The sequence below is a fragment of the Mixophyes fleayi genome, chromosome 9, assembly GCF_038048845.1.
Source record: "Mixophyes fleayi isolate aMixFle1 chromosome 9, aMixFle1.hap1, whole genome shotgun sequence".
NCBI classification, from domain to species: Eukaryota; Metazoa; Chordata; class Amphibia; order Anura; family Limnodynastidae; genus Mixophyes; species Mixophyes fleayi.
In genome coordinates this window covers 13,804,911-13,829,956 of record NC_134410.1, presented here as the reverse complement: position 1 = coordinate 13,829,956, position 25,046 = coordinate 13,804,911, and the positions used below count along the sequence as shown (strand labels likewise).

At 40.7% G+C, this 25,046-nt stretch overlaps 1 protein-coding gene across 4 annotated transcripts in view; it reads left to right on the top strand.

The window, feature by feature from the left end:
- LOC142102009 (class I histocompatibility antigen, F10 alpha chain-like) overlaps nt 1-25,046 on the top strand; it is a 176,534-nt gene that overhangs the window by 10,804 nt on the left and 140,684 nt on the right. The window contains exons 4-8 of one of the 4 annotated variants that reach the window (XM_075186515.1): nt 477-749; nt 3,885-3,977; nt 5,137-5,166; nt 6,208-6,256; nt 7,621-10,019. The exons of 1 other annotated variant lie outside the window; for it this stretch is intronic. In XM_075186515.1, the coding sequence (XP_075042616.1) occupies nt 477-749; nt 3,885-3,977; nt 5,137-5,166; nt 6,208-6,254 (443 nt within the window). In that variant the 3' untranslated portion in view covers nt 6,255-6,256; nt 7,621-10,019. Of the gene's footprint in view, nt 1-476; nt 750-3,884; nt 3,978-5,136; nt 5,167-6,207; nt 6,257-7,620; nt 10,020-20,015; nt 20,106-25,046 lie in introns of those variants that run through there. 2 more of the 4 variants (XM_075186516.1, XM_075186514.1) reach the window with 2 other exon arrangements.

Sequence of the window (25,046 nt, the reverse complement as noted above, 5' to 3'; positions counted from 1 at the left end):
GTGTAGATTGCAGCAAGAGTTGGCAGAAAATTCCCCTGTTCTGAGATCTCTGTAGTTAAATCTCTGCAATCCAGACTTGTACAGTGGAAACAGCAGAGAAACAGAAGCTGTGCAGTAAGATTTATACATCAAACCTTCAGTCTCCTGTAGGATGTATGACTAATTTAGTGCTTATTGGCTCAAATACTCATATTCTTAGTGGCATTATAATAGAAATTGTAGTTGGCACAACTTCTATTTTGGATGCCAGTCACAGGATGGTATCACACATCCGCTTGGCCAGTGATGAGTAAGTAATTCTTAGTAAATATAGTTTATAAAGGAAACATGTTTGAAATGGGTAAATGTCTTCTCTTTTAGCATATTTCTGCCCCATTGGTGACTCTAGTTAATTATTCCGGACAGGCAGCAAATCAGAACAGTGTAACCTACTGGCGTGTCAACAGGTTTATATTTTCCTATTTTCTTCCTCCCAGTTTCCCCAGAAGTGAAGATCACAGGTAGAAAATCAAGTGGGGTCACAAAGCTTCAATGTTGGGTGTCCGGGTTTTACCCTCGAGATGTGGATGTGAAGTGGATGAAGAACGAACAAGACGAGGTTCCCTTAGATGTGGACAAACAGATCCTCCCCAATCCTGACGGCACCTATCAGACCAGAGTCACCGTGGAAGTGCCAACCGGGGAGGAGGAACGTTACTCCTGTCATGTGGATCACAGCAGCCTGAAGGGAACACTCAATGTGAAATGGGGTGAGTGTGATCTACACTGGGGGTATGAAATAGGGAGACTGGGAAAAGAACTTTATCAAAGGACTTAGATGATGTCCGGTATTATGATGAACATTTTGCATAAGCCTTTGGATTCCTCAATGTCCAACTTTGTGAATTACAGGACTAGGACATGACCTTACCCCAACTATAAATCTATTCCCGCATTTCAAATTTACCTCTGCCTCCAATACAGCATGGTTTTGCCAAGGTGCAAAGTTACTCCTTTTTTTGCTTTACTTTCCTTAATGGATCAGGGCCAATGTCTTTGTTCTACACAAATGTTAAAAAAAACTAATTGGGATGTAGAGCACACCTCCTCATGACATACAAATCAATGGAACAAGGACGACTTTCTTACAAAGGCTCCGCCCACACACTAGAAGAATAGAAAACTACTTTAAATTATGCATTCTTTTCCAGGAGACTCCTGAATTTCGGAGAGACCTCCTGAAGACCTGGGAGAGCCTGGCACCCTCCCGGTGAAGTTAGAATCCTGTTTTTAATCTTTCACGTGCTTCATGTAGAAAAGTATAATGGTTTGAGCTTTAGGAGGTTGTTTAAGAAGCAATGAATCTAGCGGATTGTCTCAGTCATGTTGAGAGAATACTTTTGCCATTACACTTGCATAATACTGAGCTGTAAAAAAGCCAGTTTGAAAGGCCTGAGTATTTCATGCTTTTCTCCTGCTTGTTGAAATGTCAAAGGATTCCTAGTGGTTTTATTTAGAAACTGCCCCACGGTTTTGACCCCCATGGATGGAGTAAGTAGAGGTAATCAATGATGTAGTGAGGCAGCGGTCATTGGTAGAGTGGAGGGGGCAGCAAGGAGTGTAGGTAGAGATGAGTTTGGAGATGTAGGGGGGAGGCTTAATTCAGAGCTTTGAAGGTGAGGGTGGGGAGTTCAACTTTAATTATGTAGGTCACGAGGAGCCTGTGTAGTGACTGGCAGAGAGGTACAGCAGAGGTAGAGCAGCGGTAGAGAAAAATAAGACAGAGAGAGGAAGGTTACAAGTAAGTGAATAGGAGGTTTGGTGGCTTCTATGGTGAGATAGGATCATGTAATGGATATATTCTGGAGGTGGAAGTAGCAGGATTTTGAGAGGGACAGAATGTGAGGTTTGAAGGAGAGGGAGGAACTGAGGATGACTCCAATGCAACGGACTTGAGGGACACAAAGGAGGGTAGTATTATTTACAGAAATAGAGAGGATGATGATGAGCGGATGGACTGTAATCTATTATCTACTATAATTGTATCGAATAGCTTGAAATCTAAATTTAGAAGGGTGATGTGGCTGTATGAGGCCATAGATTGTATCCCTGGTTTCAGTATAAAGGTTGTGAATGTTTTATTAAAATTGGGATAAATGGGTTTTGTTCTATGATTGTGACAACATAATTCAAGTTCTGCCGGAACTATCTCAGTTTGGAGACTTTTATAGTGTTTGGATGTGATTCCGTCAGGTCTTGGTCAATTTGGTGAAAGCTTCATTAAATTCCGAGCTTGTTATGTTGGATTCAAGCAAGTTTCTCTGGTCTGTGTTTAACCGAGCGGGTTTGGATTCTTCTAAAAGTTTCTTCCTCATTGAGTATCAGGGGGATATTAGTATAGGGTGTGGAAAAGTATTTTTGGAATAATTTCACTATTTCCTTTAATTTCGTAAGGAGTTTTTTCTCTGTTCATCATTTTAAATGGCAATTATGTGGTTTGATGGATTTAGTCAGGTTAGCGATCAATTTGGCTGCCTGGTTACCCCAAAGGTAGAATTTATTTTTTGGCAAAGATGATTTGGGAGTTTGGCTTCTGATAGTAAGAGTCATTCTAATAATTGTCATACTTGTTTGTATTTGTCAAGAAGAGCATAATTCGGATCAGAGACATAAGCATTATAACAATGAGACATATTTTGTTGGAGGGAGCTATATCTTCCCCTGTTTGTCCTATTGTATTTAGATACATATATATAATAATATGTAATAACATGGTAGAACTGCCTCGGAGGTTTCCAAAAATAACATTGGCATGTCCCAATGTTCTATATTGTTGTCTTGGAACTCTATAATGTATTGGTAAAACTTTTCTGAATGGTACAAATGGTGGGGGGACCATCTAGAATGGACTTATGGGAGTAAATGTATCAAGGTCCGATTTCTGCAAGCTGGTGGAAATAGGTGACTTTGCAGGGGAAATATAAAGCGTCAATGGCTTCTAAAGGCAAACTTGCCTTTACAAGCCATCGCCGCTTTAAATTTCCCCTGCAAAGTCGCCGATATACGGTATAGAAATCGGACCTTGATACATTTACCCCATGATGTTGGTAAAGGCATCCGAATTGTAACTCATAGAATGGTCTGGTATCAAAGTGTCGCAGACCTCAGTCATCAGATTGTCAGACACCAAAATATAGCCGATACGGGAGAAGGACTTCTGAACCTCTGATTAAAACGTGGCAGGGGCGGCTGTCTAATAGTTTTTAGGAAGCATTGAACATTAGACAACTGATGGCTCCTTTCATTGCCCCCTTAATAGCGCTAATGTAACTGTCATCATTTGAATTGACGTCATTGTCAGTGCCGGTATGTTGTGTTGCCGTAATTCTTGTCTGTAAGTTTTTCATCAAGTATGTCCTCCATGTCGTCATTACACCATTCGCAATGTTCATGACACTCCTATTGTTGTCGGAATTCTATCATTCACACACTCGTACCCCACCCGATGGTACAGAGAACAGTTATATTCACAGGAGTAATCAAGGCGCACACACTCAGGTAGTACTAAAATCCACGTTGTTCTTTCTTTTCTGTAAACCCATAATTTCATGCAGCAATAGGGATCAGCAGCCTCTATCCAGAGAAGGACAGAGATGGTTCCTTACTTACCCTTTAAATGGAAAAGTGTTTATATTACACTACGTTATATAATCTTGCAGGTTTTTGCTATAACACCTGAGAATCTTTTACCACTCTGATGCACATTCTGTAATTTGCAATAAAGGAATTATGTATTACTATATGAATCTCATCTTTAATAAAGTATCTTCAAGTAAATCATTGACGTACGGAAATCTCAGTATCCCAAAATCAATTTTTTTGGCATTTTCTTTTATCTATCTCAGATCCTGACCCCTTAATTGGTGTGATTATTCCTACGGTCTTTGGTTGCCTCTTTGTTCTTGCACTTGCCACTGTCGGAGTTCTTGTGTACAAGAGTAAGTGTCAGAATTAGAGGGTTTTTTTAGTTTTTCAAACTGTATTATCAAGATTTTACATTTCATAACAATGAGCCTTGTCTAATGTTACTTACATTATGTTGTATTTGTATTACTCTTGTCTCTGTTTAATAAATTAAATGCTGTTGTTCCCATAGAGCTACGGAAATTAGGTTAATGTCGGAGAAACGTATGATTTCTCTAATGTTAACCCTTTAATAAGTATCAAAAAGTGATGAAAGAGCCTTTTTACCGACAGTCACTCTTCTTAAATACCCCTAATACTCAACTAGCAACTATAAGATGCCAGTAAAGAACAAGGTTGTCGCATACAGCTCTGTGCATGAAGACCACACAAAACAGTGAGCTAATCCCCTGTAATTAGTAGTGCAGGAAGACGGTGGCTGGCAGGTAGGTATGGGCTTTGTAGTTGGTTCTGTATCAGGTGTCGATCCACTGGCTGACTAACCCTGCACTGGTTACATCAAAGCTCTGGTTTGTCAATATGGGTTACCACACACAAGATATTTGTACCATTATAATAAATAAGTGGCTCAGTGGTTAGCACTTCTGCCTTATAGCACTGGGGTCATGAGTTCAATTCCCGACCATGGCCTTATCTGTGTGGAGTTTGTATGTTCTCCCCGTGTTTGCGTGGGTTTCCTCCGGGTGCTCCGGTTTCCTCCCACACTGCAAAAACATACTGGTAGGTTAATTGGCTGCTAACAAATTGACCCTAGTGTGTGTGTGTTTTTAGGGAATTTAGACTGTAAGCCCCAATTGGGGAGGGACTGACGTAAGTTCTCTGTACAGCGCTGCAGAATTAATGGCGCTATATAAATAGCTGATGATAATAATAATAAAATAGTAATAAATAAGGACTTCAGAGAGAGAACGCCCTCTCTCTCAAATTCTGCATACCCCGACTGTCAATACTAACACACTATGCTATAACCTGTGCCATTAGTTGTCATGAACCCACCATCATTATGAATATTTTATGCCTTATGGTTTATTATTGGAAGAATTATATGTAGCTTTTCAAAACTAAAATCTCCAGTAGAGAAGATGCTATTTACATCACTGCTTATTGCTCACAATCTGTGAGGGGCTTGTAGGATACAATTGTTCCTGATTCCATCTCCTCTGCTTATTACAGAAAAGACGTCTGACTACAGGACCACGAGCAGTAAGTATTGTGTTATATCCTGCCCAGACTGTGTTATCAGGACACGGAGACATTTCAGTACATGTGATGTTTAGTGATGTGATATGTAAGTGAATCTGTGAGAGGATGAATGTTATTATGACTAATCCCTATATGATACCTGAGTAATGATAATACTCACGAGGTAAAGAAGGAGAAGGATGCAGCGTGTGGGGGGGAGTAACTTAATGCAGAACACGGGACATCTCTCGCACTGTAACATACCTCCCAGCTGTCCCTATTAAAGCAGGATAGTCCCGATTTGAGGGCTCCGTCCCGCCATCCCGATCAGTAAAGCTTTTTCCCAATCTGTGGGAAATTAGGGAGGTATTGTCTGTCCACTGCTGCTCTGCACGGGTGAAGGGTGCCACATACACTGGCGCTCACGGCAATGATGGGTTTGGAGGGGAGGTGACAGCGGGCAGCCTAGCAATTCAGAAGCGCTAGTCACACCCCCTGGATTTGACCACATCCACATCATGACATGTCCACACTCCCATCATACCGTAACATGCCCCCTCTCCCTGAGGTCACCTACCCAAAATCTGAGAGGTATGCTGTAATCAGCGTACTGTATTCATTGTACAATGTGTGTGAGGGGGCTTCTTTGTCTCTGTGGTGTCATATCTCCCAACATTTGGGATCCGGCATCGGGAAGAGGGCATGGTAATGTCTTGATGGGGGAGTGGCCATTTCATGATGGGGCGTGGACGCTTGAAAAGCTAAGCTGCCCAGTGCTGTCCTCCTCTCCCCTCCAAATAACATCCATTGTGCGCACGGCAACCATTCACTGGCAGTGAATGAGACGTACCTTTCACACTTCCCAAAAAGCTGTCCCAACCAGATGGCAGCAGAGAGCTCTCAAATAGGGACTGTCCCACCTAAATGGGGATGGTTTGGAGGTACGTGGGGAGTATACACTGTAATCATTTTACAATATGTATAAAGTTGATGTTCTGCCTCAGAGATGTATATACTGTAATCCTTGCTATACATGATAAACATGGTTTGATTTATTCACAGTATCAGAATCCTCCTATGATTCCTCCAATAACCCAGTGAAAGCCTGAATGTAAGTTATTCAACAATATCTGAAATCTTTACACATGAACATGACAGAAAATGACATTGGGTAACAAAATGTGTTCTGATTGAGATAATTTAGGGTAGAGATGTCTGTATAATACATCACTATAAGCCCGGGTAGGTCTCCCGGACTCCCGGGAGAGTAGAGCATTCTCCTGCATCACAGTGAAGTGGGCAGATGCGGGAGAATGCCCTACTCTCTCAGGAGTCCAGGAGACCTACTTGGAATTTGGGAGTCTCCCAGACTTTCCGGGAGGGTTGCAATGTATGCCTTTATGCCCATCACCCTCAGCCATTGTTCCGAGTAGAGATGGGAGGTGGGACAATGTCCACCACTTGTAGGAGGGTTACTTGTGGAAGAGCACCAGGGAAATAGTCTTTTCTATTTCAGCAGCTAGCAGCACTGTGGGCAGCCACTAACAGTTAAGTTACAACAAACATGGGGGGACACTCCCTCAAGCATTACAGCAGAAGCACAGGAGGGCACCCTGTAGGGGTTGGAGGGTCAAAGTAGATGCTAAGGGCTAGAGACTGAGACTTTGAGGGTCCAGACTCAAGGGGATGGACACAGTGTAGGCTCCTCTATCTCTATATGTTATTGGGGTCTGTGGTATGAGGCACTCCCACACTTGGTTATGTAGCTGGCATCTGCAGTGCTGTTTAATTTCAATAAAGCCGTACTCCATATAATTTTACACTGTAAAAAGACCTAAAACAGGCATTACGTCACCGTTGGCGGGGCCAAAATGACGCAAATCGCGAAGCCCCGCCCCCCTCCGCCCCCCTCCACCCATACACCCCTCCTACCCTCCAGGATCTCCCGGACTCGGCCAACATAAGGTTGGCAAGTATGCGTTCTTTCGAGCTGAAGTATGCAGGCAAATGTAAATGGTCTGTAAAGATTTAAGAGAAAGAAAATTGGGTGTGGCTATGTTAATTGTAAAGCAATTGGCAGTATTTGTATTTATGAACGTCATCCCATAAACTTATTTAAAAAAAAAATTCAACAGTTAAAATATGATGTCAGGAAAAACATGTAGAGGCTCCGATATTAAACCAGGAGCCAACTTTCACCATCCACGACGTATGTCACTGTGTGCAAACGTTACTAACTATTCTGGCAGTGTATACTGCTAATAACACAGCAGTATAAACACCCTGATCTAATAGCTGATTCCTGATTCATATGATCTATTATTTTATTAATAATTTGTTCTTTCTTGTATAAATATAGAGACACACAAATTCACAATTAAATGTTAAACATGTCAGCAATCAACGTTAGTTAAATAATTTTTTAGATAAATATTTTAGACCACTAATTTGTGTTTTCGTTCTTTGTTACTGCAGATCCACAAGCCACAGAGAGAGGAAAGAGATCTTCTGTTGTCATGGAGCAGATCCCGGGCCCTTCATCCTGCTTGTCTTCTGCTAGTTAATACTTTGAATGCTACATAATATAAGAGGATATATATAGTAATTCAGTTAATATGTATCATATTACCTGATCCTGAAATAGAAACCTGGAAACCCATGTGATTATTATTATTATTATTATAACCATGTGGTTATTCAGCCCGTTAAAGTATGACTCCAACAACAAAAAGCTACTGCCTCTCAATGATATTTTGACTTTTACTGTTACATCGATGCTCATATCTATAGTGGTATTTGAATATTTCTCCATTAATAGATATTTTCTTTTACAAGGAAAGTTGCTGAATTATATATGAAAGAGGCCAATGACTTTATATTGTTACTTTTGCTTTTGTACATATATGCATATTTTTATATTTAGTTGTTGTATTACATGTATTTTATAGCAGTACAATTTTATGTTTTCATTGATATGCAGACATAGTTTATTTATTTTTTATGATATTCTTTTTATTCTGTGGTGCTGGCGCTGTTGTTTTTTATTTTTGTGGTGTTATTAATCAGAGGTCTAGCAAACTCTTTTTACAGCTGTCATTTCTCAGAATCCACAGAATTAGGTTGGAGCGTCCAGTGATTTATTTTTCTACCTCAATACTACCCACATGCACCTTCTCATCTACCCGCCCTCAGTTCTTTCCCTCCTGTTACTGATTACAAGGTCTTCACATTCCTCTCTCCATCTTCCTCCTCAACCTGGACCCTGTTCCCTACAAACACTCCCATTCCCTACTCCCCAATGCTCACATGCACTCAGCTCACCTCTTCAACCTATCCCTCTCCACTGGCACTTTCTTTTCTTTAAACATATGCTCATCTCTCCTATCCTCAAGAAACCATCTCTCAACCCTACTTCTCTCCAGTTACCGCCTTATTTCTCTCACTCCTCTTTGCTTCTAAATTACTCAAACAGCTTCTGTATAACCACCTGAACCACTTTTTCTCCATTCACTCCCTTCTCATTCCTTTGCAGTTGAGTTTCTGCACTCTACACTCCACCGACTGCTCTCACTGAACCAATGTGCACCTTTTCTTAAAGTCAAACTTCTTCTCCTCAGTACCCTTCGCTCCGTTGGCCTTTGCAGCACTGTTCACTTTTGGTTTATCTACTACTTTTGTGGATACTCCTCTGGTACCTTTACAACTCACATTCTCCCTTACACTCAATCAGTTGGGGTCCCTCAAGGCTCTGTTCTCTGGCTTTTGTTTTTCTCTCTTTATACCTCTTCTACTGAGGACTAATATACTCCTTCCACCTCCACTACCACCTCCATGAAGACTACATCTAAATCTACCTTTTCTCACCTGACCATTCTCTCTACTATTCTGTGTGTCCAACTGCCTCTGTCACCTCTACTTGGATGTCCCAATGCTGCCTAAGGCTCAAAATGTCCAAAACTGAGCTCATCATTTTTCTCCACCCTAGTGTCACTCCCTGTCCTCTTGTCTCTCACACAGCTGACAACATCACACTCTCCTCTCTTCTGTAGCCCACTGTCTTGGTGTCATCCTTGACTGGGCTTTTGGCCTCAGTTCACATTTGCAGCCCCTTGTTCTGTCAGGTTGTCTACTCTTTTGAAACATTGCCAGAATATACCCTTTCTCTCTCAGGTCGTTGACTCCGAACTTGACTACTGCAAACATCTGCCATCTACAACCTGTCCTAAATGTCGTTGTGCAACTAACCTTCCTCTATCACCACTCCACATCTGATGCACCACTCTGCAAATCCCTACACTGGCTCAACAATACATTCAGAATTAAATTCAAACGACTCACCTTCAAAGCCCTTGCCAACTCCTCTCCTTCATACATCTCTGAACTCATCATGGGATACACTCACTCTCGCCATCTTTGATCTGCTTCTGACGGGCACCTTATCTCCCCTCTGATAACCAATTCTCACTCCCGGCTTCAAGACTTCTCCCGTGTTGCTCCCCACTTATGGATTGTTTACCCACCTGACCAGATCCACCACCAAACTTAAATCATTAATGCGCTTTCTCAAAACTCACCTTTTGATTATAGCTTATCCTACCCCCACCCGATACTACTCTCTCTGCATGTTCTACCATCTCCCATGTCCAATCCAAGTCTCACTAGCTCCTATTGTCTCAGCATTGCCCCCTCCTTCTACTCTATAAGCTCTCATGAAGTAGGCCCTCTCTACCCTTTGTCTCAAATCTGCACCTTCATCCATCTCATATGTACGTGTTCTGTTTTTATGTACAATTTGTACTTTATATGATTTATAACTCTGACTGTCTAGTGCTGCAAAGATTTATGACGTCTTACAAATAAAATGATGTTTATTACGTGCTGTGCGTCAAGAAATTTCCTCTGTTTATCGGACAGTGTCCTACAGTATTATCAGCTCATTATGAAAAATGTATTTAGTATATGTAAAATAATATAGTCAGATTTAGAAAAAACTTTTCATAATTTTTAAATAAAAACAACAAAAACACAAAACATAATACAAAGTGTGACCAGTGCAAAATTTAATTAGTCATCAGCCAGCTTCTTTAAATGATCAATTATACAACCAAGGGCAATACTGTATCTTATGTCAGGTCTGTCGATTATTATATCACAAGTGGAGTCGGATGTCTGTGAAAGTGTAGAATTCTTTATTACACTTGAAAACATACAAGAATTGACAATGGTTGATAGTCCTTATGGAAGAGAGGTATATCAGAATTGCACATGGCTAACAGGACGTCAGGAACTCGGGATTGGAGTTCACTGGTGTCAGGATGCCAGGAACTCAGGATTGCACTCAAGTAACAGAGTGTCATGGGCACATGGATAGTAGACTGCCAGGATGATCTCACAATTGTACACTATTAGAAGAATGTCAGGAAGTCAGGATTGCACTCAGGTAGCAGAGTGTTATGAGCACATGAATAGCAGAATGCCAGGAAATTACAAAATCATTCTGTTAGCAAGGTGTCAGGAATTTGGAATTGCACACTCGTAGCAAGTTATCAGGAGCACAGGATTTCAGGATGCCAGGAGCTCAGGATAGAAGTACCAGGGTCAGTACTAAAAAAATGTAGCTGTAACTTTGTGACCACATAAGCTCAAAAATTATCACCATGATCTGGCTATGATTGCTGGCAAAGCCGGAGTCTTAAAGGTCAAAGTCAAGGCTGCTGATTGCGCCTTTTTCCAGGATTCCTCAAGAAGCTCACCTGGAATTGCATATGCTATCAACGCTGCTCTCTAATTCGTGCAGGGCTTGAAGCTTAGGCTCATGACCATTTTGTCAGTTGGCCCGGTTGCTTTATTGCCGGAGATACAGGAGTACCCATGTTTCTGTGCATGCTGCAATATCTGGGCTTCATTGCTGAATGCCTGCACATGACTCAACATATGGTGGGAATTGACATTTTCCAGCTCATGCGCCAATATCCAATGCGAATGGGCGCATTTCTGCAAATACCCCAAGATGTTCTTCTTGCGATAGTTACGCATGTCCTCATGGCCATCTATCTGCTGATATAAAAAAGCTGGTTGTACACTGATTCTCTGCCAATTTGATTAGATCTGTTTCTTCTGAACTTGAGCTCCTAAACGGTACTCCTTGGATTACCTCTCGGTGTATGGCCTTCTATAACAACCCACCTGACTTTGATTCTGGACATAAACTCTGCTACCTCCATTATCCCTTGGCTTTCCTGCTGTTCTACTTATTCTGTGCGCACCACTGTGGACTTTCTAGTATAGTACTGAAGGTACAAAATCTTTGCTATTCCTATGTAGTGTCTCTGTAATAGGCAAACCGAGGAGGGGTTGCCTAGTGCCTAGAAACCCCCTCCCAGCCTGGGGTACTGGATGCTTGAGGTGGTTGGACCCTGCCCCGGGACCACTTTGTACATTGTCTGCAGATCGTTTCTGTCTGCACTGTTCACAGCCATCTCTCCCCAACAAGTATTGGAAGCAGCAAGAACAGGTAGGAGAGAGCAGGACAGTCTGTCAACTGTTCTGACACACTCAATCAGGACTTTGTCCTGATTGTAGGGACAGTTGGGAGGTATGTCCCTCTTCACACAGCTCTGCTGGAAAAAGGGAGAGCTGTGTGCCCCTAACAGTAGTGCAAGCAGCATTGCCCGTGTATATGGTGGGGATAGGAAGAGTTGGAGAGCAGCCAAGCACTTTCTAAAATTATAGCCACGCCCTGAAACATGCTGGCCACGCCCACTGACGGTGTGGCATGGAAACCCCTCTCTACAAATCCTGCGTTTGCCCCTGTATGTTGTTTGAAGAATGCCAGTAAATAAATTAAATACTCAAAACAACCTACATAATTCTCCCTGCCATTGTCCATCCATAAACACCACAGGAAGCCTACAGCCAAGCAACAGCTGTAGGTCATTATCTGCTGGGGAATGCAGCAGGGTTGATTAACTGCTACATAGCTGGAACAGTAGAAATCCAAGATACAGTAGCAGTTCTGGTCTGAGTACGGTATTAAAAATACAAAGTCCACTGTCAGCAGGGAACCGGGCTTTTAATCTTGACAATTCCTAATTGTTTTAAGATTGCTATCCGACAAGCTTTCTCTCTTTGTTTGGAGCCTACCCTTCTTCTCTGTATCCAGCACCTGTGTATGAGAAGAAGCAAAGAATTTAGTGTATCAATATATGTCATCTAATATTTATTTAGGTGGGAATGGAGTACGCTGGATAGGGCAGATAGAAGGCTTCCAACAGAACAAGTGAAAACGTTTAGTGATAAGGAAATGATAAAACTGGCACTTACATTCAGTGGTAGTTACAGTAAGCCTTCATAATGTTTATATGGCTGTCCCACCGATGCATAAGTGGACCGCAGTCTACCCTTCCAGATGCTCCTTCACTACGCGTTTCACCAAACACTTTCCCCACTTCAACAGATAATCTAGAGTACCACTAGCTTCTATGTATGGAGATGAGCATTTAAAATACGCAAAATTAGCCAAATCTGTTTTTCCCACAAAGTTAGCAAGATTTACTGAAACACAGATATAAAATCATTAACCCCTATAGTAGCAAACAACTGTAAGAGCTTTCACCCCCAGGTGAATGGGTTACTCTTACGATAAGACAAGTAGGAATAGTATTTCCTACAGAGGCCTCTGAGTGCCTCCGTATGGAATGTTATCCCTCTTTCTCTTTTGTATAACATTGGTCTGTTCTTGGGTTCACCATCCAAATAAAAGTGGCTTGCTATTAAAGTATCCTGTTAAATAAAATGATTTATTTGCAAGCGTGTAAGTTAATTGGCTGCCTACTAAAATGGACCCTAGTGTATGTTGTGCTTGTGTGTTAGGGAATTTAGACTTTAAGCTCCAGAGGGGCAGGAAATATATGAATGACAGAGATGCTTAATATGGTGATACTATATAAATAAAATAAAACGTATACCATCAAACTGAAGATACCTAGTTGATTGATACTTTCATAGTTAACATGTTTCTTTTTTGAGGAGGATTTCATTTAACCCGTGGAACATCTTTTGCATCTAAATTTCTTTTGCAAGTGATGTGATCTAAAAGATTAATGTGGTGTTGTTGGGGAGTGACAGTGTGAATGCTGTTATCTTTATTGTCATTTTGTGTCAAGTGAGATTATTTCAAAATCTGGGGAAGTGGTACAATATATTTATAAGGGATTCAAAACTAATTCCTTGGTAATGACACCATTAGTCAATAATAAGCATACAGTACCCCAGCCTGGGAGAGGGGTTTCCAGGCACTAGAAAACCCCTCCTCGGTTTGCCTATGACATAGACACTGTGTAGGAATAGCAAAGATTTTGTACCTTCAGTACTATACTAGAAAGTCCACAGTGGTGCGCACAGAATAAGTAGAACAGCAGGAAAGCCAAGGGATAATGGAGGTAGCAGAGTTTATGTTATTTATGTTGGTATGTTTTGTTTTATAGTTAGCTATAAAGTTTTATAGCATTGTAACAGACATCTATTGCCATAGAGGTTATTTGTCTCATAATTTTTTGCAACTCTAGGGGGTACATTACTAACTTTTAAAATGCAAAAGTGGAGATGTTGCCCATAGCAACTATTTAGATTTTAGCTTTCATTTTCTTGAATGTACTAGATAAATGATAGCTAGAATCTGGTTGATTGCTTTTATTTTTAGGAAGTTTAGTAAATCTAATCCTAGACATTAATGATCTTATCTGATTTTCAGCAAAACCTAATAATGTTTTATCTCGTTATAAATTTACATATATTTCTGTATAAGCGTTTTATATATTGTGTTGGGTTTTGTTTGGTTTCTGCAGTAAGTGGATGCAACTATCTAACTCGTCTAATGATTTTACTGTTAACTATGTAATATTTATTGCTCTTTTTAAGTTAACATGACATCCTGTAACTCCAGAGTCCTTCCAGCACTCTTTCAAAAGTTTCTTTATATTAGAATATATCTATTTGTAATTTGGTCAATATTGTTTTCGTCTTGCATCATATCCATTTACATTAATATGCTTATTCATAAAGCCACAAATTGAACATGTTCTTTTGCATAATGCAACAAGTCTGTCCCTGAGGGTTAATGTCCAAAGGATATCACAACCTTACTGCCTTACTAATTTGAATTTAGTATATTTTTACTAAACACAGATCTTGCAAAGTGCCAGATTTCTGAAAGTGGTTCACTAAAAGTTTGTGGATGATTTTGGAGAAAAGAAAAAATTCAGTAACTAGGTTGAATATGTATATATATATATATATATATAGAGAGAGAGAGAGAGAGAGAGAGAGAAAGAGAGACATTCCATAAGAAGAGGACCCATGTATTTTTCTGGTAGGCCAAACAGCCTTAATTTATTGTGACAGGATCCGTTTGATCATCTATTTGCTGACTAACAGAGCAGAGCTTTTCTTAGGGGAAGAGATATCAGAATACTGTCAAACTGCCAGTTTTCTGTGAAGCAGAAGTGCTAACCACTGAGCCACCGCGCTGCCCATAAGTATATGTAATTGCACTAACATATCTTATGGTACAATAATAGGAACACTTCAGGCTCCTCCTTAACTATGTACCATGAGTAAACTGGTCAACAATAGACCTCTGATGTTAGTGTAGCTGGGAGAACCCTTTATATTCCCTGACATGTTAAAAGGACATAACCGCAAAAACTTTTTCAAATGCATGAAAAATATATTTGGACCATTTGGATCATATTACAATTAACATTTAAAATATAATCTTATTATTGCTATTATATATTATTACTGTTGTTGATTTGGAATGCATCACAGTGCTCCACAGCACCGCACAGTGGGAAATACAGGACTTACATAAAGCAGGGTGGACAAAATAAGTGCAGACACAAAAACAAAGGGCAGATAGGGCCAAAATCAAGAGAGACCTTACCTACTAAAATATACATCTAAAATAAACCCCTTAAACATACCCCCTCTCTTTCCTCACATTTCTCCTACTTCATATCAAGTAATGACTGAACAGTGGGTATTCCCTACAGTAAAACTGTTTCTACCAACACACCATGGTCATTGATATAAAACATTTTCCTAAAATATAATATGACAGGCATTATATAACTGGATTAGTTCCAAATTGTATATGTTCATATCACACAGTTTTTGTGCTTATGACACTCGTTCTACATTATTCTTATAGGGTGATCAAAAACATTTTAATATCTGTACCCTTTATCTACACTGCTGTGTCTGTCCTTCACTTTTCTTAAGATCTTACAGTTGTTAGCATTAGTGTTTGCAGTAGAATTGAGGTATATGATGAGATGGACTCATCATTAAAACAAGAACAGTTTCCTAGGCGGAACTGTACCACCGTTTCCCTTTCGCAGAATTGGAAGACAGAGACCTGATAACCAGTTGTCAAGATAACGTTTCAAGGGAGGACACCGAGCAAGGATTATTGTTGCCAACTTGACCAACTGAAGGCACCATAGAGACTGACTGCATATCATTTCAGGCTGCCCACCTTAATCAACAGGGGTCCACAGCTGCACAGGTTACTGTACTGGGGGTGGCTTGAGAAAAAATATCTTGAAAGGATGCTGTTACACTGACTTCCCAGAATGGACTAGGGGAAATACTCTGATATGGTGACTGGACAATGAGGAGTTGGCATTTGTGATCCAGTACAACATGACATCATTGAAAGGGCTGCACGTACAAAAGACTGTGATAACCATGGTACAGGAAAGGAAAGAGATATGTTATCCAACTACATTGCTTCTGAGGGTGTTTTGAAAGCTGATGGGCCCTGTTCGTTCTCAAGACAGCAAATAATGTTCAGCTGGTCCATATTAAGGAAATGGGGATAGAAGAGGATAACCTTGATCAATATGTTGCCTATGAAAAGATTCTAATAACAGACTGTACATCAGAGTCTGAGACGAATGGCCAGACATTAAAACCCTGGAATAGTTTTGTGATTGCCATTTTATCACATTATGAGCCTGACGGACTAAGGATGCTAGTGAAACAAAAAGTAAAGACGAACAAGAGAAGAGAAAACCAGCAGTCCCCATCAAACCTAACCATTGGTCCTGTTGTCCTGCATGCCTGCAACTACCCTATGTTAGAGTAGTCACTAGGGACTAGAAAGAGTTTGCCAACAGTATGCTGTGTGACAGGGATGTTGTTCAGAATCAGCCAGTATCATTGGGCAACCTGGAGCCCCAACATTTGTCTGTGATGGGGAAGTTTTTATTTGTTCAAGGTGGGGAGGCTGAAGGTATCCACCATCCTAATGCACCAGAGATGATGAAAGTGGTATATATAGAATAAACGGTTGTGGGGTCGGAGAGGGTGGTTCTCGGAAATAGAGGATTGGTCCAGGATCCCCAGCACAATTCCGCCGTCCCATCAGAACGATGGGATGTTATTGCACATGAGCAGAACTTGGTTGGATGTTTGGGGAGAAGGCATTTAGCTTCAAGAGACAGGAGCCAGACAAGGAGTCCCAGTTCTTCACTGGATCATGAAAGGAGGGCCGGTCTGTGGATGCAGTGGGTGATAAGACTTCAGCAGATCCATTACATTCGCTGGGAATTCCAAGTTTGTCTGCCTAAGGGCATTCTCTGTGTTTTGCTTGGTTGTGAAGAAGGCCTATGAAGGATAGTATGTTGCATCCCTTTTTCCCCATAAGAAGTTACTGGAGTTGGAGAACCTTCTTGTCCCTACCCAGCGGAGTAGGCGTTACGATCACCAGAGTTTGTCCAAGAATAGCCCCGGGATAGCAGCAGCTCAGTGGGGACCACCAGCCCTACTCTTAACTTCCGGAAACAAGGACTACATCATGGAGGTCCACCCTTGGGTGCTGGCAAGAAAGCGCACACTACCCCAATGCACCAGAGGTAAAGGTGTTAGTGCACAACTTGGATATGAATTTGGGGGAGGGTTAGCCCTTCCTGGAATGTTGAACTACCCAGTTGGATGTATTTGAATTTTCAACCTACAAGTGGTGTTTTTGGTCCTATTGGATGGCACTGTTGTACTCAGTTACATTATCAAGGAGAATCTAATAAAAATGGGTGTGCTTAATATGACACTCAGACACAGATGAGAAATTCTAGGACTCTGACCTGCTGACCACAATCCCACCATACTCGGGCCAGGGACATCCAGACTGGTTCCCAGAAAGAAGGACTGGGAACAACCTGGCTGAGGCATCATAGCTGGTCCCATGCGATGGATCATCTCTTCTTTACTACATCCTACAATTTACTACAGCCTTCGATTTCAGGGGCGAAATTGTAGTAATGATGATGAGTGATGATGAAACATAGAAACATAGAATTTGACAGCAGATAAGAACCGCTTGGCCCATCTAGTCTGCCCATTTTTTAACCTATGGTAACCTCAAACCTTCTTTGATCCTTAATTCTTTTGTAAAGATATCCTTATGTCTATATCCAGCATGTTTAAACTGTTCTACTGTATTAGCCTCTACAACCTCTGATGGGAGGCTATTCCACTTATCCACTACCCTTTATGTTAAGTAGTTTTTACTCACATTTCCTCTGAACCTACTTCCCCCCAGTGTCAGTGCATGTCCTTGTGTTCTAATACTTCTCTTCCCCCCAGTGTCAGTACATGTCCTTGTGTTCTAATACTTCTCTTCCCCCCAGTGTCAGTACATGTCCTTGTGTTCTAATACTTCTCTTCCCTCCAGTGTCAGTGCATGTCCTTGTGTTCTATTACTTCTCTTCCCCCCAGTGTCAGTGCATGTCCTCGTGTTCTAATACTTCTCTTCCCCCCAGTGTCAGTGCATGTCCTTGTGTTCTAATACTTCTCTTCCCCCCAGTGTCAGTGCATGTCCTCGTGTTCTAATACTTCTCTTCCCCCCAGTGTCAGTACATGTCCTCGTGTTCTAATACTTCTCTTCCCCCAGTGTCAGTACATGTCCTCGTGTTCTAATACTTCTCTTCCCCCCAGTGTCAGTACATGTCCTTGTGTTCTAATACTTCTCTTCCCCCCAGTGTCAGTGCATGTCCTTGTGTTCTAATACTTCTCTTCCCCCAGTGTCAGTACATGTCATCGTGTTCTAATACTTCTCTTCCCCCCAGTGTCAGTGCATGTCCTTGTGTTCTAATACTTCTCTTCCCCCAGTGTCAGTACATGTCCTTGTGTTCTAATACTTCTCTTCCTTTGAAGAATGTTTCCCTCCTGTACCTTGTTATAACCCTTGATATATTTGAATGTTTTTAACATGTCCCCCCTTTCCCTTCTCTGCTCCAAACTATAGATATTATACATATACTATACTATACTATACATATTAAGATCTTTTAGTCTTTTCGGGTAAGTTTTGTGCTGTAGGCCATGCAACATTTTAGTTGTCCTTCTTTGTACAGTCTCTAATATATTTATATCCTTCTGGAGATATGGCCTCCAGAACTGAACACAGTATTCTAGATGAGGCCGTACCAATGACCTATACAGTGGTATTATTACTTCTTTTCTTTCTGCTAATTCATGCTGCTTGGGGTCCTGTAAGTTATTGGATTTGAGATATTCTACAACTCTTTCTTTTAAGAGTGTTTCCATCAATTTCCCTACTACTGATGTAAGGCTCACTGGTCTGTAGTTGCCTCATCCTTGCTTCCATTTTTTTGCAGTGGGACTACATTCGCTCTTTCCAGTCCTCTGGAATTACTTCTGTAGCTAGTGACTGGCTAAATAATTCTGTTAATGGTGTTACCAGCACCGCTTTAAGCTCTTTTAGTATCCTTGGATGTATCCCATCTGGCGCCATTGATTTATCCATTTTCAGTTTTGAGAGCTCTGTTAGGACCTTTTCCTCTGTAAATATACTTGTCTCTACCTTGTTTTTATGAGTATACTTGCAACTTAACTGTGGTCCCTTCCCCGCTCTTTCTGTAGTGAACACTGAGGAAATATAATTATTAAGATGATCTGCTATTGCATTGTCTCCCTCAACAAGACTCTCACTCTCTGTCTTTAGTCTTAATATTCCTCCTTTTATTTTTCACTTTTCACTTTTATACCTAAAAAAGTTTTGCCCCATTCACCTACTGACTGGGCCATATTCTCTTCAGCTTGTGCCTTTGCACATCTGATCACCTTCCTCAGCCTCCTTCTGTCTAGCAAGATCCACCTCTTTGTCTTCATTACTCTGAGTCTACTTATATTTCCTAAAGGTCATCTTTTTGATCTCACAATCCTTACTCCTTCTTTTGCAGACCACACTGGCTTCCTTTTCCTTGTACTTTTCTTAACCCTTTTGATACAAAGGTCTGTTGCTCTCTGTATTGTACTTTTTAATTTTTCCCATCTCTCCTGCTCTCCTTTTAAGTCCTTCCACTCTGCCAAAGAGTCACTTTCACATTTTCCCATCTCTATTCTCAACCTTCGTAAAATTGTTGCAATGGTGAAGCAACAGCAGAACTTGAAGATTATATATCACCAAAACTTCCCATCTCTGCTAAATGGACTGTTCTGCAGTAAAACTCATTTGTGTGAAATTTCACCACAACTTGTCTTCAGTCATCTTTTAATTGCATATCCTAATAATTTCCTCACACTTTCCTTGGGATCTCACCATTCTCAGTGTTTGATCTATATAAATGAATGTATTTTGTCTCTGAGACATCTCACTTTCACTTTCTCTCCCAGCAGCATTCCTAACCTTTTTCTTCAGGCTCTTGCTTGTAATTGCTGCTCATCTCTTCATTTCCTATTGGACAGAGACCCAAACACTAGCAGAAAGAGCCTCACCTCCTGTATACAGAGTAACTGACTCACCGAGTGATACTATCATACACATGAGTTTCTCTGAAGTTATTATTGTTCCAGATCCCCCAATATATCACACAGGAGGATGAAGATGTCCCCCCTCTTCCTGCTTATTCTGGGGGTGTCCAGGGTGTATTCTGGTGAGTATGTGGGGAGGGGATCAGTTATACAGTAATATGTATGTGGGTTATGTATGTTATATATCTGCAGTATGTAGGTTGTCATTGTGTAATGTAATGTATTATCCTTATTATGGGGAGGGGATCAGTTATACAGTAATATGTATGTAGGTTATGTATGTTATATATCTGCAGTATGTAGGTTGTCATTGTGTAATGTGATGTATTGATCCTGGTATGTAAGTAAGATTGTGTAATATATAGAAATATATGTAAAGTTGGGGATGAATTAGCTAAAAGGTGACAAAACTTCTGAATCCACAAATGTTAGAATGAAAGCTTTTTGAATGTAGAATTATCAGAATATAGGGCCTGATTCATTAAGGATCTTAACTAAAGAAACTTCTTATTTCAGTCTCCTGGACAAAACCATGTTACAATGCAAGGGGTGCAAATTAGTATTCTGTTTTGCACATAAGTTAAATACTGACTGTTTTTTCTTAAGTTAAGATCCTTAATGAATCAGGCCCATAGTTCCTATTCTGGATCATTCACATTCCGGTACAATAAAATAAAAAAGGCAACAAAATCAATATACCAATATTAATAAAATTGCTGTAGAATATGGCAGACAGAAGACACAAATAGTGCTCCTAGCTTGATATACAAATTAAATGTTTATTAAAACTAATCACAATACAAAACAACCTCATGAGGATAGAAATCACATAATATGATGAAATACAACACATACATCATCCATGGTAGTATATTGCATACTGCTTAGAATCAATAGTAGTATAGTATAGCGAATAAGGGCAACAAAACTGATGTATGAAATCAGGTAAAAACTCAGGTAAAAGTCCCAACACTGAAATGGATGCAAACTAGTAACTCACGGAATCTTCGATGTTGGCAGCCGGATGTTCGCACGACATCGTCCCATCGTTGTACAAGATTTTTAGTCCATTTATAAAATCAAATGAAAAGATAGCCGTATATGTGTGTTCCTTCTGCCATATTCCTCAGCATTTTTTTAATAGTGGTATATTGAATTTGCTGCCCGGCGATCCTTTTTTCTTTTGTAGTATGTTTTCCAATTGAGAGGTATTGCATTCCTGCGCCCGTAAGAAGCAGACTCGCAACAAATATCAATGTATATATTTAGATATAAAAGACATAAAAACAGAAGCGCTAAACATAGCGTGAATCAATTAACAACCAATGAAAAATAAGGTAGTGAGTGAATGGCCACGTACCAAAATACAATGACTATGGAGCTTCCTCTACACTGTTACATAGGTGAATAAATCATTCAGTAGCCCATTGAAATTCAAGCAAATTTTAACGCCATAGTGTAGTATGTTTTTCAAAAAACAGGTACATCTCAAATTATCTAAAAGATTTCTAATACAAAGTGATAAAAACAATTAAAAGTGATAAAAAAATAAATAAAGAAAATGTATGCCGATACATTAGACAAGTATAAAATAGCTTATCTGGAAACAAAATGTCTCATCTGGAAAGTCCCAAAGTGAAGGTCTCTGGCCACGAAAGTGATCTCCACATTCGGCTGATGAGAATAGAGGCTCCAGATAGTCCACGTGACGCGTTTCAAGTGAATTACTTTTTTCAAAACTATGATCCAATCCCAAAAAAACAATTACACATGTGAAATCACGGCAGGGTGACAGTTCCGCCCACACATTATTTTTATATTTAGATATTTTTTTATTTTGAAAGCGTCTAGCAAATATTATTTTGCTTTTTTTACATTCCAGTACAATGTTACTTCATTAAATGTGATAATGTTTTTACTTTTAAAATGCAAAACTGGTCGTTAAAATGAGTTTTTTTCCTACCACTGTCACAGTATCAGCAATTTCACCAACTAGGTTTTAGTCAATTTCGTATATTTACAAATAGTGAAAAAAGACAAAAAAGTATATATATATATATTTATTAAGAGTTATTTATATAACCTATACATATCCTACAGCTCATTACAGAGAATACGTAATAATTCACGTCAGTCCCTGCCACATTGGAGATTACAATCTCTATTCACACAGACACTAGGGTTAATTTTTGCTAGATTCAATTAACCTTTGGAGTATGAAAGGTAACCTGAGCGCTTGAATGAAATCCAAACCAACACGAGAACATACAAGTTCCACAGACAGTGATCAAATTCATGATCCCAGTGTTGTGAGACAGCAATACTAACCACTGTGTCATAGTATATGTATATATATATATATACAATTGATTAATTAGGATTACAGCTGTGAGTAGGGTCTCATTATTAGGCCATCAAAGAAAAATAAATAAATATATTAAATGTACTACTGAGAATGTAAAGCAATACATATTACACAATATTAGTATATTTAATCAGTAAACAAAGAGGAATTGTCAGTCTATACAACTGATGTATACATTAAAATATACCTTGCATGAGAGTAGTAGAGCCATAACTAGACATTTTAGTGCCCTGGTCAAGAGAAAACACTGATGACCCCTCCCCCCCCCCCCTTCCCCCTGGAGCATCTTAGTGGGAGTAGATGGTTTGTCTCATTAGAATCGCACCACCAGAAGGGGCATAGCCATCCTATGTTGGGAAAGTGCCTTGCCCTTTACAAGCACAAGACCATTCTCCGACCTTTTCCTGTGCCTGTTCTGCCTGTTCTTGCAGCTTTGACTATCTGGTGCTGATGTTGGTGTCTTAAGCTCAGTGTCACGGGCACTAGGAGTTCTACCCAGGATTCACCAGATGATAACGCTTACCAGAGGGGCAGGGTTTACCCAGCGATCCTCTGGGCAGTAGGGTGAATAGTAGGAACGTTGTATAACAGCAGATGGAGGGAGAATGCCAATGGAATAGATAGGAGTCAGCGACTTGCAGCTATAATGGTAGGAAAGTCAGCGACTTGCAACTATAGTGGAGAGGCAGGTATCAACCAAGAAGAGCAGGACGGACGTGAATAGGTGAAGGAAGGTAACTAGAGAGTCAGTGGTCTGCGAATAGCAAGTTGTACCACTGCTGTGATGGGAAGACTTGTCCAGGTGCAGGTAGGTAGCGGAGGAGTCAGTGGTCTGCGGATAGCAAGTTGTACCACTGCTGTGATGGGAAGTCTTGTCCAGGTGCAGGTAGGTAGCGGAGGAGTCAGTGGTCTGCGGATAGCAAGTTGTACCACTGCTGTGATGGGAAGACTTGTCCAGTTGTGGGTAGGTAGCGGAGGAGTCAGTGGTCTGCGGATAGCAAGTTGTACCACTGCTGTGATGGGAAGACTTGTCCAAGTGCAGGTAGGTAGCGGGGAAGTCAGTGGTCTGCGGATAGCAAGTTGTACCACTGCGAGGAGGTGAATACTTGTCCAGGTGCGGATAAGTGGAGTAATAGTAAAAGTCTATGGCTGTATGTATACAGCTGGAGAGCAGAGAAGCTTGTCCAAACAGATATGCAGGGTAACAGCTAATAGTCTATAGCGGGTATGTATACCGCCGCTGAGTAGAGAGGCTTGTCCAAAGCAGATATGCAGGATAACAGCTGATAGTCAATAACAGGTATGCATACCGCTGCTGAACAGAGAAGCTTGTTCAAACAGATATGCAGGGTAACAGCTAATAGTCTATAGCGGGTATGTATACCGCCGCTGAGTAGAGAAACTTGTCCAAAGCAGATATGCAGGATAACAGCTAATAGTCAATAACAAGTATGCATACCGCCGCTGAGTAGAAAAGCTTGTCCAGGTGCAGGCACAGCAGGAGAGCTGGGAGACTGTAGCAGGTATGGGAACCGCTGGTGAGCAGAGCCGGTAATCCAGCAGGCAGCTGAAGACACGAGCGGGAGGACCAGGAGTCTGTAGCGGGTATGGAAACCGCCGGTGAGCAGAGCAGGAACTCCAGCAGGAAACTGAAGATACGAGCAGGACACAGGAAACACCTTTAGAGACTCACAGGGAGTGAGACTCAAGATCAGGCAACGATACAAAGGCCACAGGTGCCTTAAATAGGGAGAAGTGATTGATCCACCAATTAAGTTAAAAGCAAGGTCATAAGAGTTCAGGAATCCTGCACATGCCCAGTCCTATCAAGATGGCAGACGGCCGCGGCTCAGGACAGGCGTCGGCAGGAAGGAGAGAGAACCACGCACAAGAGCAGAGGCACTCACGGTCCGGTGAGTGACACTCAGTTGCTGCTTGTCTGGATCCTGGAATGTTGGGGTCCTGCTTGGAAAAGGGATAGTTATTGTGAGCAATCTAGGCCTCCCTCCCTCCAACCAGCCAAACATTAATTCAGTAGCTTTTTTGTTTTATAAACAGGTCTTCTTCACCCAATCAGCCTTAGAATGTAAATAATAGAATTCACATTTAATAAATTTGCCTATTTCCCTCCATTCAGCCCTGACATTAAATTAATAGCATAAATGTTTAATAACTAGGCCTCTGTGCCCTTAACCAGTCTGACATTAAATGAATAGTGCTTATGTTTAATAAATAAGCCTCCTTACCCCTCAAAACAGCCCCAACATTTAATAAATAGCAATACCATTTATAATGTAGATGTCTTTCCCTCCAACACCCCGACATTATATCAATTAAATTCACATTTAATAAAAATTTCCCCCACCAGCCCTAAGATTAATTAATGGCTTACAAATTTCCCCCACATTTAGTTAGAGATTATTATTACTAATAAAGACATCACTGCCTTTTGAATATATTACTGATTTATTTTTTACTGATTATATTTTATTACTGATTATGTTTTATTTCATTTAGGCAGCATATATAGCCCCTGCATTAATTTAATTACCTCATCTTCTCTTCTTCTTCTCTCTGCTTCTTCGTGACTGCTACCTCTAGCTGTGTCTTCTTCTCGCTTCCTCTAGCTGTGTCTTCCTCCCGCATCCTCTAGCTGTGTCTTCCTCCCGCATCCTCTAGCTGTGTCTTCCTCCCGCTT